The 13807-nt window shown below is 36.6% G+C and overlaps 1 protein-coding gene across 2 annotated transcripts in view; it reads right to left on the bottom strand.

Annotated features, from left to right (window-relative positions):
- Window positions 1-13567, bottom strand: part of LOC131691652 (putative carbonic anhydrase 3) — a 43899-nt gene extending 30332 nt beyond the window's left edge. Inside the window, exon 1 of one of the 2 annotated variants that reach the window (XM_058978225.1) lies at window positions 13254-13567. In XM_058978225.1, the coding sequence (XP_058834208.1) occupies window positions 13254-13284 (31 nt within the window). In that variant the 5' untranslated portion in view covers window positions 13285-13567. The remainder of the gene's footprint in view (window positions 1-13253) is intronic. The other variant, XM_058978218.1, reaches the window with a different exon arrangement.
- Window positions 13568-13807: the final 240 nt, after the last annotated feature.

Here is a 13807-nt window from a genome sequence, read left to right as displayed (position 1 = left end):
ACGGTAGATCCGTGCGTTTTACTGTCTTGCCATCTTGAAGGACATAAAAAGTTTATTATAGCTCATCTAGGACGTGTTTGATGAAAAAAAAAACAAAACGGTATAAAATATTAAAGCGTAACCAACGATATTTTTAATTGCCCACTTTAATTTCGGTAATCAGATCCATTTGTCTGTGACGAGTCGGTCACTGCACCTTTGGTCATCAAATCATTCTTCATCCGGACATCGTATTACTGGTCTGTTTTCAAATTGTTTCGCAGCATTATACAATCGCAAATGCGGAATCATTAAAACATTGAGTTCGGTGAATGGAATCCATCAGATATGCACGTTGAAGTTTTGTCTGTACTGTTGATGTCTGCGGTATCCGCTAAAGAACCCCAATGCATTTACACGTCAGCGACTATTAGTTCTCATGGCTAGCTTGATTCGATTACCACAAATGTGACAGCACGTAATGTGCATTTGTTAGCATTATGGTACGAAACGGTGGATTCCATATATCTGCTATCGGGTTCTAGACAAACCAGAGTTTGAATTGGGAATCTTTTCCGAAGTCCACGACTTTGTTTTTCAGCCATGCGCCATCATTCGATTATCATCAGTGCGAAATAAACAATTTTTACTGCATTTTTTTTGGTGTTGTTTTCATGTGTTTCTAATAGAAGATCAAATCGGTAAAACGCTTGAATATTTCTGTACTGTTAACATACAATTTTCAAAGAAAAATATATTTTGGTTATGCTTATTAATAGGGTTCAAAATTAAGCAATGATTTTAATAGTAATTTATTAGAACAGGCCTTTCTACACCCTTAAAAATGCTAGTTATATTTATACCAGTTTTTCTCGTAGTAGTTTCTGTTATCCTAAATTATTGGGTCTTCAGTTGCATGAGACCTGGTAAACATTATAGGCAGTAACAGCAATTTTGAAAAACAATCGGGAAACATCCTATGAATTAGGCTATTTTTACTGTAATAATCGTTTTGCTCTGTTAAAGGATTATCACATTAAATGTTGAATTCCTCAATTTTTCTATTGTTATTTGTCTATAATAATCCATTTTTTGGAGACGGGCATAGTGTAGTTGGTAAATCGATTGCCTTGTACGCAGCTCACCTAAGTTCGATTCCCAATCCCGCACGTATGGTTGGAGATTTTTCTAAAGGAGATCTCTGACTCGAAAAGTGACGAATGACCCTATTAAAAACTTCTATAATAGATATTAAAAAAAATTATCTAATTTTTCAGGGTGGTCCATAAAACTAAAATAAAAATTGGCTGAAACAAGATAAAATGCTAGTGGAGTTTTTAACCTTTACAGTACCAGGTTAAATTTTTTCTGAAAATTTTGTTTAAATTTTGCTCTCATTTCGTCAATTTTTGACCGAATCGGATGGAACCGGAGTTAATCCGAATTCCCGTGGGGTACATCCGGCATCCCAGTGGGGTGACGGACGAGTTTTGAAGAAACATCCCATAAATTTAAGAAATTGTGTTTTGAAATGTGCTACATATGCCTATTTCCCATTGATCCTTCACAATAGACATGAATTGGACCAATCTTGGCCACCGGAGAACTGTTCCGGGAGAACCTAAGAAAATGTATATATTTTTCTATCATTCCAGCGATTTGGGTTCATAGCTTTATACGAAATGCGAAGTTCTTCCAATCATACGGTTCTACAGCTCCCTCAAGCTATGGCCATTCCGGCGCCGGTTCCGGACGGATGGACATTTGACGCTATTTTGAAAACCAAGATGGCGGCTTCCGGTTACCACAAAACAGTGAAAACCACCATCAATATGGGTGTTATTTGAAAGAAGATGGTCAGTAAAAACCGGAAATTGATAAGTGACGCCATTTTGAAAAAAATGGCGGTTTCCGGTTAGCACAATACAGTGAAAAGTATCCTCAATATGGGTGTCATTAGAAAGGGAGTGGTCAATAGAAGACAGAAATTGATTTTTAACGCCATTTTCAAAACCAATATGGCGGCTTCCGGTTACCACAAAGCAATGCAAACCACCATCAATAATGGTATCATTGTAAATCGGGTGGTCAGCAAAAGCCGAAAGTTGCTTGTTTACGCCATTTTGAAAACCAAGATGGTGGCTTCCTGTTCCAAGGAAACAATAAAAACCACTGTCAGTATGGGTGGCATTTGAAATGGGATGATCAGTAGAAGACGGAAATTGCTTGTTTACGCCATTTTGAAAACCAAGATGGTGGCTTCCGGTTTCCACAAAACAGTGAAGACTATCATCAATATGGAAGTCATTTGCGAGTGGATGGTCGGCAGATACGGATATTGATTGACGCCATTTTGGAAAGCAAGATGGCGGTACCACAAAATAGTCAAAATCATCATCGGTATGGGTTTTTATTTAGAAATGAACGGTCACCCAAGTAGCAATTTTTATTTCAACAACTATTTCACACCAACAATAAATATGTGCTGTTGTGACAGACAACTAATTTTCTTCGTGACTCAAAAGGTGCAGATTTAGACTGATTTTCAATATAGTTATGATTCAGCGAAACTTTTAAAACTTGCTCCAGTTCCGCAGTCATTACGATGCGAGAATAACCGAATTAAATCATATTGTTGTCAACATGTTGAACGGAGAGAGATAGAAATTAGGTGTCTTCACCAAAGTTGTAGAACAGGAATTTCGCAGTAATTCTTCAAACATCTCAATATTCTATCTCTCTCCGTTGAAAAGTTAGTGTTGGCGCCATCTATGCGGTCACAGGTGGAACTATTTTTTTTTAATCAGAACATAACTCGTATTATGCACTGCAATTCTTCCCAACATACTATTGAGCTAAATCCAACCATTATTCAACAAAAACATTTAGTTTTAGGATTTTCGATTGATTGACACCGGTGTAGTGGAGTGCACTGAAACTGCACCGTTTTTGCACTTTCTGGCAGAAGTGCAGAAAACTGGGTATGTTCCATTGACACTTCTGCTAGAAAGTGCAAAACCAGTGCGTTCCACTACACCGGTGTCAATCAATCGAAAACCCCATTTGTTAGAACCTAGTACTGATACACTACCACGCACTGCTGGGCCCCATGCAAAACTGACTCAGACATCACTTCGCTAAAAGTTTAATAATTTCTTTTAACAAAGCCGGATTGACTAGCAGTCTTCGACAAATTTGTAGAGAATCAAATTATCTTTTTTATTTTCACTTACAGTGATAATTCGATGCATACAGTGCCACCTAGCGGTTAAAATGCGAGCTAGTGAGTTTTCTCCATATAAATTGTCGAAAAACCCCATACAAACTTCAGGCACGTTGGTCCGGTAGCTAGACTTGTTCGATTGACTTCAAATTTGGAGCAAGTACTCCTGGTGGAACTAGGAATTGACTCAGGGGTGGGCCGATTGTGTTTTCAAAAACTCATTATTTTTCTCGGCAGTCTAGTGTACACGTGTTAATCCCAAATGTTTTTTTCTTACGACATGGTATAGTGGATATCTTGTTAAATATTAGCTGATCATTGTACAGCCACCTACGATTTGTGCAATCGTATATGGTATGCTATTATCATAATAATAATTTTTCATTTGTTCATAATATTGATTTCATTCATTTTTTCCATTATGTTCATCGTTATACCTGACACTTTTCATTGATTGATATCAACACGGCATGATATTTTGATTATATTAGTAACGAGCAGCATGAGCATTATAATAATTATTTCTTCCTTGTTCATGTTACTGCTCTATTCTCAAGACATATATTAATTATGTCCACTAAATGTGTTGTTTATTATACACATAACAATACATTTTATGTATATCTATCATCATACATATGGGTCATTCCACGCGAAGTGATCAAAAAAGATGCAAACTTCACGGCTTTGAACTAAATTTGGAGTATTTGTCCATCTAGGGCCAATATATAAAAACCCAAGTTTTTGTGTCATTTGAACCACCCCTCAGGCCATGGGAGCACCCCCCGTTTTGACAAATTGCCAAAACCCTTGATTTTCTTTTGATTATATCTCCGGTTCTATTTACTATAGAATCTATCCGAAAATGGTTTTTGAAGAAAATTGTTCAAGGAGTCTAGAAAAAATATTAACTTTTCGCGGCAGTCAACAGGCAGATGTCAACTATGCGATTTTTTCAGCTCAATATTAAAAGTTATTTTTCTCTCATTACATATATTTTAATTTTGAAAATTCTAATGTCATCGTGTTCCTCAGATATTTTTACATAAAAAACACTTATAATCTCAATATAATTTGAGCGCATCCTGAGATGCACTGTTTTGAAAGGATGAACTCGCATTTTCTCATATAAAAATCCATTTTTATTGGCCAAAATTGAGAAAATCTTCAAACTGTCATAAAAATTGACCCTGATCTGCTAAAAGGAAACCAAAAGCGTAGTTTTTCTTCATTTCTCGTCTACTTCACGATAAATTATGTGTGAACTCAGAATACTCCAGTTGGTGTTTTATTGTTGAGCGCTTGCGATTTTATATGGGAAATAGCGTTTTTTGCTTCAAAATAGCGCTGATGGCCCGAGGGGTGATTCAATTGACACGAAAATTTGGGTTTTTTTATATATTGGCCCTAGATGAACAATTCCTCCAAATTTGGTTTAAACCCGTGAAGGTCGATTACACGTGCCTTGATCACTGCGCGTGGAATGACCCATAGAGTAAGGTGGGGAAAAAGTGCGCGCCTAACAGTTTTCGTAAAATAACTAATGGTGGAAAAGCACTAGAAAATCGGCATGATTACAAATTAATGCTCTCATCACACATCTTCAAAACGTAATACTAGATATCTCTTGGTTTTGCTTGTAATCCGAGAAATAATTATTTTCTTATGAATACTCAAATGCGCACTTTTGCGCCATGGTCGGTGCAAGAGTGCACATAGCACGGGGCAAAAGTGCGCACTAATTAAATAGCCGATTTATTGCCGCCCATAAATTAATCTAATCAATTTTAGGATATCCATCCCCTCTTACTCTTCCTTCATAACTATTAAGTACCAGGGTTACCATATTCACAGATTTTTCTGTAATGTCACAGATTTTTTGCACAATTTTTGATCACAGATTCTTTTTCACAATGACAGATTTTTGGCATTTTGATGAAAATTTCACAGATTTTTGGAAATATTGATTTTTCACAGATTTTTGGGAAATTTCTCACAGATTTTCACAGATTTTTTTCCTATTTCAGTCATCACAGATCGTCGCTGTTGTGCTATCTTATGACAAACGCCATTTTGGGGTAAACTGAGTTAGATATGCCACATTACTTGTCCAAAAAATCTCTACAAAGTGGCGTTTACAGAGTTTTGACATTCTGCTTGGTTACTGAGATATAGCGAGAAACGTGCTGAGAAATTTTTAATTTTTTGCTTCAAATGACTGTGTTTGGGGATTGGCTCAAATTATCTTTATGTATGAGATGTTTTTATATGTAAAACTATCTGATAAACACAATGGCATAATCATTTTCGAAAGAAAAGTGCACGAACAGTGAGAAAAATGCAATTTAAGTTTTAAACTGGAAATATAGCATATTTGGCAACACTGCAACCAAAAATAACTATTTTTTCTAGATTCCCTGACTCATTTCCTTCAAAATGCATCTCACCGATTGTTTATAGACCAAATGAAGCCAAAGATATGAGTAAAAGTTAATAATTGATGATTTTTTTATATGGAAAATTTTCCATGCACGATTATGACATGCCATACAAATTTTGTCATCAATACACACCTATGACACGTGTGAGACTGACTTTTGTTTATATTTTTAAAGAAAACTCGCGATGTAGTTAACCGATTTTCGTAATATTTGAGAGATTAATGCAGAATGGATAGAAGCATCATTTGCCTTCTTTGAATTGTTTATACCATTTATAAGTTTCAAGATATTCAATCTCAAACTTTAAAAATCGTTTTTCTCGAAATGTGCAAAATGGCGCTTGTCATAAGATAGCACAACAGCGACGAGATGGCTTCGGTCAAAGATTTTTTTGACCGAAACACAGATTTCATTGTGGCATCCCTGTTAAGTACCCCTCCCTCTACCTCGGTTGATGTTGTTCAGTTTTCCATTATGTTGAAAAAAAACTTGGATGTTTCATCTTTTAGACAATGTCGTTCATGATCAAACTGTCACCCCTCGTAACATCAATATTTGTCATAGTTGGGTGAATCACTACAAGAATTCTTGCGAATATGCTATTTATATTGGAAATACATCTTTATTTACATATTCATAGTCTTTTGTTTCTTTTTTAATTACTCTGAGCTTTCGGCACTCTATATTTTCCCTTGGAACCAGTTAATGCTTGATGCTTTTGTTCCTAAACCGATCATATCAGTCGTAATTTGACCGGTGAGCTCGCAGTTATTGAAGATGCTGGTCCCTTCTTTAAATCATGGAAGAATTAGTTCAATTTTTCTATAAAAAGCTTCATTGCCGTCTTTTTATTGGGGCGGATATGCTATGCACACTTTTACCCCACTGTCGGTTTTTTAAATTATTAAATTGTTACGAAAATTACTGAACTTTTTTCATCAAATCAAATACATCTCGCAACGAACCTTATGTTGAAAATTTTTAGGGTACTGTAGATTTATAGATCCTGATTTATTCAAACAGACAATTTATGATTCCCAAAATTCAAAAACTTACATCAAAGCAGCGAAATATGGTCCTTTCCCCTTAATTTCAAGCCACTATATTCAAACTTTTCATGCTTATCTGTGCGATTAGTTGACTTAATGATATACTAAATTCATACAGAGTTGCCAGGTTCTAGCGCTTATGTGCTTCTAAAAGTCCTATGCGAACTTTTACCCCACCTTACTCTACATAGAATACATGGGAATTGAGAGGGACCATCAAGCCATCTGATTGAAACGATTTGGACAGGAAGAGTGGAGTGGCCAGATTCTTGTTGCTAACATTTCGTGAACGTTGCGCGGGATTTTCTCCCCACCTATTGAGGCTACTTTTTATAACAATGGCTTGCATTGTGATTGGCTTATATGGTCTTGTTATTGGAAGCAAAATCTTCCGTAATACGTGTAAGCGAAGTCCCTTTCCGACCACGCAATTCCTTTTTGGCACTTCATACAGTAGCATGCTGAGTATGGTTAGAGACTAATGCTTGAACACGTCATGCTTGTCGTGTAAAGATTGCTTAGTGCTATGGAGAGTGCTCCTGTTACAAAGGTGGTAGTACCACAGAGAACAGACATATAAGCTAGAACAAATTTTCCCGAAAAACCTGTGTAAACATTTACATGAAAATACGTTGAAAATCACTATCGCATACAGGTTCGCATCGGTGAGTCACCATTGTATCCAAGTTTGCATACAAGTCCCGTATAGAGATTGCTGGCCGATCGAAGCGCCGACCAGCGGCAAGTTGCTACTTGCTGTTGTCGTTTCAAAGCGACAGTTTAATTTCTTACACAAGTTGAAAACTTTACTTGTGTGTCAGTTCTCAGTGGTAGTACCACCGCTACCACTACATCTACTGACCACCCCCTTTCAAATGACACCCATACTTAGTATGGTTTTCACTGTTTTGTAGTAACCGGAAGCCACCATATTGGTTTTCGAAAATGGCGTCAAAACTCACTTTATTACTACCCCATTTCATGATACCCATATTGATGATAGTTTTCGCTGTTTTGCAGTAACAGGAAACCGCAAACTTGCTTTTCAAAACTCCATAAATAATCAATTTCGGACTTCTTCTCACCATTCCCTTTCAAATGACACCTATATTGATGACGGTTTTCACTGTTTCTTTGGAATAGGAAACCGCCATTTTGGTTTTCGAATTGGCGTCAAAAAACCAATTCTCGACAAACATATGATTACGGCCTAAAAGCCAACTGTCAAAATCCACTTTGAATGGAAATTCCGGACAAACCGTTACACGCCAATCACAGATGTTGGCAGTAAACGAAAGAGAAAAGTTTTCTCTTTCATAAACTGTTGTGAACTGTGTTCGACTAGTAACGGTTTGTCTGGAATTTCCATTCAAAAGGGATTTTGACAGTTGGCTTTAAGGCCGTAATCATATGTTTGTCGAGAATTTCCGGCTGATTTTCCAGTAGGGCATCGCAATTTTTTTTTTTTTTTTTGACGTAGGACTACGTCTTTGTTTTCGATATAGGGGTGCACGTTGGAAATTCTACAAAAATGGTATGTAACGAAAAGTCCAATTTCAAACGCATATAATTCAGCCATCTCACGATAAATTTTCAATTTTTTTGCGTATGTCGCCCCGAAATACTTCTAAGAATAGATTCCAATAGATAAACCCAAAGGTTTTTGATATCATGGCATTAAAAATTTAAATAATGAACAACCTAGTCAAAATATCGCGCATTTACACACAGAAGATAGCGCTTCCCTAGTCCAGCACGACAGATTTGTGCACCTAGCGCGCTACGCTTCTATGAATGACGTCATCATCGACTATTTAAACGGACGGATTTCGCCGAAGCAGCTCAGTCGCCTGTTGAGCGGCAGGCGAAACAAATCACTGTGCTGTGTGCTTTTACAGCCAGTGTAGCTGAGTTAGAAGTTCGTCACACTGCCTGTGGAGGTACGCTACCCAGTGAATGCGAATGAGCTTGTCCGTATGCTATTTGTGTTGTGCTCGTTTCCAGCACACTTTTATGAATTATTCGTACACAAAATAGTTTGTACATGCCAGCTCCATTTGCAAACACGGTTAACATAGTGTCGTGGTATTAGTTGTCTCTTTCGCTCTACCCATCATCATCAGCGTTGATTCATTTTGCTTAGTGCGCGTGGGTTTAATGTTTGAGGCGAATGTGTAGGTAGGTAGATCTAATTTGTTACTAAATTGCACATCGAAAGTTTATTATTTACGTTCGATCAATTCATTGATTCATTTCCCCATCACGAGATTCATTTCCACTCAGCCTATAGTACTTTGATTCTACTAATAGGTACATATTACAAAGCCTATTTATGAATGAATACACTGCCACTTGAAAAACCGTTGCAAAAACGCATCTTGTGCATATATAAAATTGTTTTCGATTCTTATATATTTATAGTTTCGATATATGATTAAGACCACTACATTCGCTATATTTGTATGCGTACTTTAGGAAAGTTATAATAATGGCAAAATATAACTAGAATGCTTGGTCTATACATGAAATGTGATTATATTGTCTAAAATTTGATTTTTATCACTGGTCCGGGTTTTTTTACCACACACAGTCGAAAAGGTTTTACAAGCAAATCTTATTCAATAATGATTTAGTTCCAGATATTAGTTCGGTCACAGTTTTCTGTCTTCTTTCTTCAGATCTTCTTAAATAAGTTTAATCGGATTCGATCACCTACTACAAATGAAATGACCTGATAACCAAGAAGGTTTGGTTCAATATGTAATATTCGATGTTGATTGGTTGTGATTAAACCATACGTAAGAAATATGTTTGATTTATTATTACTATAAATGTACTAAGAAAATAAATATTTTACATTAAGTAGTATAGTCCTACGTCTACAGCTCGTGCAACCCCATAGGGTTGCCCCTTGTAGTTTTTTGAATTCTCAAAGGGGGGGGGGGGCATCTCATATTGTGACAAATGTCAAAGTAAGCTCAGGTGCCAAATTTCGCATCATTTGGACAATTCTAGACCCCCACCCACTTCGCTTGAAATTTTTGAAATTGGTGCTATGGGAAAATGTGGAGGAAAAATATATTAAATGCTATAACTTTTGAAGCAGCAATCAGAAAATTACAATTTATACCTCTTTTTAAAGGAAATAACGTTAGTATTGAAATGAAGACATTCCTGTTCCTAGAAAAATACGGGAAAGTGGGTTACTGTGTCATTTTGGCTTCAAAATCCCCCATTTTTTTAAATTTTTCTGCTCCGTGGTGCAAATTATACATATTTTGCAGTTTTTCTAATGTGAAAAAATCTCAGAAATAAAACGGAACCTTTTAGACCTTTGTTCGAATACGAGAAGTTGGGGTTATAGGGCCTTTTGTCATTTATATTAAATTTTATCATGTTCTCGTGCATATATCTCTATTATTCTTCATTCAATTTTAATAAATTGTACCTTGTTGAACGTGGAAAGTTCTTAGAAATACAACAAAAATAGATTCGTTTGCGTTAAAAATTCAAAAAGATCAAATTTTTTGACATTAACTATAAACCACATTTTTTTTATTAAATGTCCTAATACCTCAACTTCACCTATTTTTCCAGGTATAAAACTTTTCTCATATGATTTCTTTGCGCATTTTTCACTATAAATAGTAAATTAAATAAGAATTTTGTTGTTAAATGGAGTTAATATGTGCTATTTTATGATAAAAATGTGTAATCGAGACTATATGTCAGATAATTTGATGTTTCTGAATTTTACTGGTAACGAATATAGTTCTATTTTGTTCCTAAGGATTTTCCACGTTCAACAAGGTACAATTTATGAAAATTGAATGAAGAATAATAGAGATATATGCACGAGAAAATTAAAAAATTTAATATGAATGACAAAAAGCCTTATAACCCCAACTTCTCGTATTCGAACAAAGGTTAAAAAGGTTTCGTTCGATTTCTGAGATTTTTTTACATTAGAAAAACTGCTAAATATGTATGGTTTGCACAACGGAGCAGAAAAATTAAAAAAATAGGGGATTTTGGGGTCAAGATGACCCAGTACCCCACTTTCCCGTATTTTTAGAGAAACAGGAATATCTCCATTCCAATACTAAGGTTATTTCCTTTAAAAGAGGTATAAATTGTAATTTTCTGATTGCTGCTTCAAAAGTTATAGCACTTAATATATTTCAAAAATTTCAAGCGACGTGGGCGGGGGTCTACAATTGTCCAAATGATGTGAAATTTGGCATCTGACATTTGTCACAATATGAGAGGGGGGCCTTCGAGAAATGCAATGCCCTATTTTCCAGGTTCCAGGATGGCATGTTAGATGTGACTCTCTTCTCTAACAGAATCAATAATGAATTGGCAAACTGGTTCGTGTCTAGCGGGATCAAGCCAGCGTTCTTTCATCATAAATGCTTCTTCTATCCTACAAAATTTTCGCTAGGTATCGTTACATATTGTAATCCTAAATTTGATTGAGGACTAGATAATCAATAAGGTATTTGAAAAAAAAAAAAGAAATTAAATAAAAATGCCTTTAATTTTTTATATGCATTGATGGAGGGGGTCCACTCCGACTAAGGTTGGAGCTGAGAAATATACTTTTACCGATCATAATCGGATATTTGATTGCGCCATACCCGATATTGTTTGCAATTTCATTCCTTTGTATCGATTTTGTTGTCTATTTTCGATAAATTTGAGACTAAGAGAAACGAAAGCAATGAAATTGAAAGACGGATAGGTATTCTAGAGCGAATCAGTTATAAATTTAGAACGGAAAACTAGCACTAGGCAGGTTCATATGGGCATGATCGAAAGGAAATGTGAAGAATTCTTTGCCTTCTGCAGAGTAGGAGTTGCACCCAAGTCTACCGCATGGTCTATGGTAGAACATAACTCATCATCATGTTTTACCGCCGACGCCGGCTCGTTTCTCTTAGTCTCAAATTTGCCGAAAATAGCCAACAAAATCGATACAGTAGAACCTTGCGGCAATTATTTATATTCATATTTGAATTTTTTTAATATCAATCTACTTCAAGGATAATTCAGCTGAGCAAATCTTTTGTGCCAGACATGCCCAGGCCGTAAACTATACATAGAAATAAACGAAAGCGAACGACATTCCCCTACTGGCAGTTCAATTGCTTGTATAATCTCTTTTGATGTTTTATCCGAATGTGTCGATGAAGCAACATGTAAAATTCCACGCATTCTGCCGTTCGTCACGCCACTGCGAAGAGACCCTAATCTTCTGTGGCGATTACAGTGATGATTTCCGACATCCGAGTCTTTCGTTTTGCTTCCATCGTTCCTTCCGGACGTGACTCATATTAGATTAGCAAGGAGAATGTCAAGTTACAGCGGATGGATAGGACGGTCACCAAAGTCTTCTATAAATTCTTACTGAGGAATTATATAAATTTCTTTCGAAACCTTCCCAGCGGCTTTGATAGGATTACCCAAGGCCAGATTTTGAGTGAAATATTTAACGAATTTAAAGATTTTAGTTTTTCCATTCACAAGTAATGTAAAAAAATGACTAACATACCACGCTCAGGAGTTTCTGGGTTTCGCTTAATTTGGTCATTAAGCCATATGCTGTTTATAATTTTTCCGATGCAGCTGAACTTTTTTCTCACTTTTTTGTGGGCAAAATATCAAATAAAAATGATTTTATGAAATTGAATTATCACGACCACACCTTCCATTGAACTACCTCGATCCCAATTATTTTGCTAGGATAACTGACAAAAATGCTAACTCCTGTGGCTTAATTCACTGTCAAGGAAGACCGATAAAGTCAAACGAGGACTTGTTCACATTTTTTTTTTAGAAAATCAAATAATCATTCTGAAATTTTCAAGGTTGAAGATATATCAGTTTATGAAATAAAAAGATAATTTTATTCTTCTTTAATGACCCAATTCGAAGAGATGGTTATTATTTGACAATAGAGCAGTATTCAAAATCACACTAAGTGCCGTAGATTCAAGACTTCTCAGTTTTCTGGGACACTGGTAAGTATGCACTGAAGCGTACGGACATATCGTACTTGGTAAGTCGATTACATTGTACGCAACTCCTTTAGATTTATTTTCCACTTCCTGTACATGAGGTTTGAGTAATTTCAAACCCGAAAAAGAGGTGACTGATCTTAAGGTTTAAACCTCTGGAAATAAATAAAAGGTACTTTACCAAACAATTTCAACTTTCAACTAATACTTTTTAACACGATAAAAATCAATTCAATCACAATCGTACCTCTAAAACATGAATTTTACTTGTACGGAAATCACCACTTAACACTAGCAACGGAGACGCATCTAACTTATCGATGATTAATCATCAAGTTCTACTTATACTAAGTATGTCGATACCGATCAATCAAAATCGTCCACCCAAGTCAACAATTCATTCAACGAAATTGATAAGCTCAACCGTCATCACTCCGGTTCCGATAGGTAAGCAATCAGATAGACCAAACTATACGAACATGTTGAAAATTCTGCAATTCATTCACGATGGTCTGCCGTCAATCCTCGGACACAAACTCACCAATAAAACGCATCCTTTCGCTGCACACCATCTTCTTGTCCGGAACTACTTCCAATAGATAATCAATTTCACTTTTACACTAACCGATCCAAACAGCTCCAGCGCTTAGTTTTCTTCCGTCACTTTCACCAACGAAGAAAGCCCTAACTCACCCAGCGATAGTTCCCGATCGACTAAGCCCGGCCGACCTGCGACAGGTGCCCTTATATATGAATTGGCCGATTTGAATCCGTGCAAGCAGCTGCTGCTCGCAGCTACTGATGATGGCTAGCAGTGCGCCTCCACTGCTGCGGGTGACCGTTTTTGTTTTTTTTTTGTTCGTTTCTTCCTGCTCAGACTATCTGACGATGATGGATTGATGATGACGGTTTTTCTAACGAGGGTTTCCACCCTACTTCGGACCGACGACGGAGACTGTGTCCATCGTCGTCGCTGTCGAGGCGAGTGTCGTACTGCTGATTATGCTGGCTCGCACTCACACACGACACGAGCCGATGGCTGTAACGACGAACGGGATGCTTGTGATGAGCGGCGAGAGTAGTTGTTCTGGACGC

This window comes from Topomyia yanbarensis, chromosome 1, assembly GCF_030247195.1.
Source record: "Topomyia yanbarensis strain Yona2022 chromosome 1, ASM3024719v1, whole genome shotgun sequence".
Lineage (NCBI taxonomy): Eukaryota > Metazoa > Arthropoda > Insecta > Diptera > Culicidae > Topomyia > Topomyia yanbarensis.
This window is presented reverse-complemented; position numbering and strand designations above follow the sequence as displayed.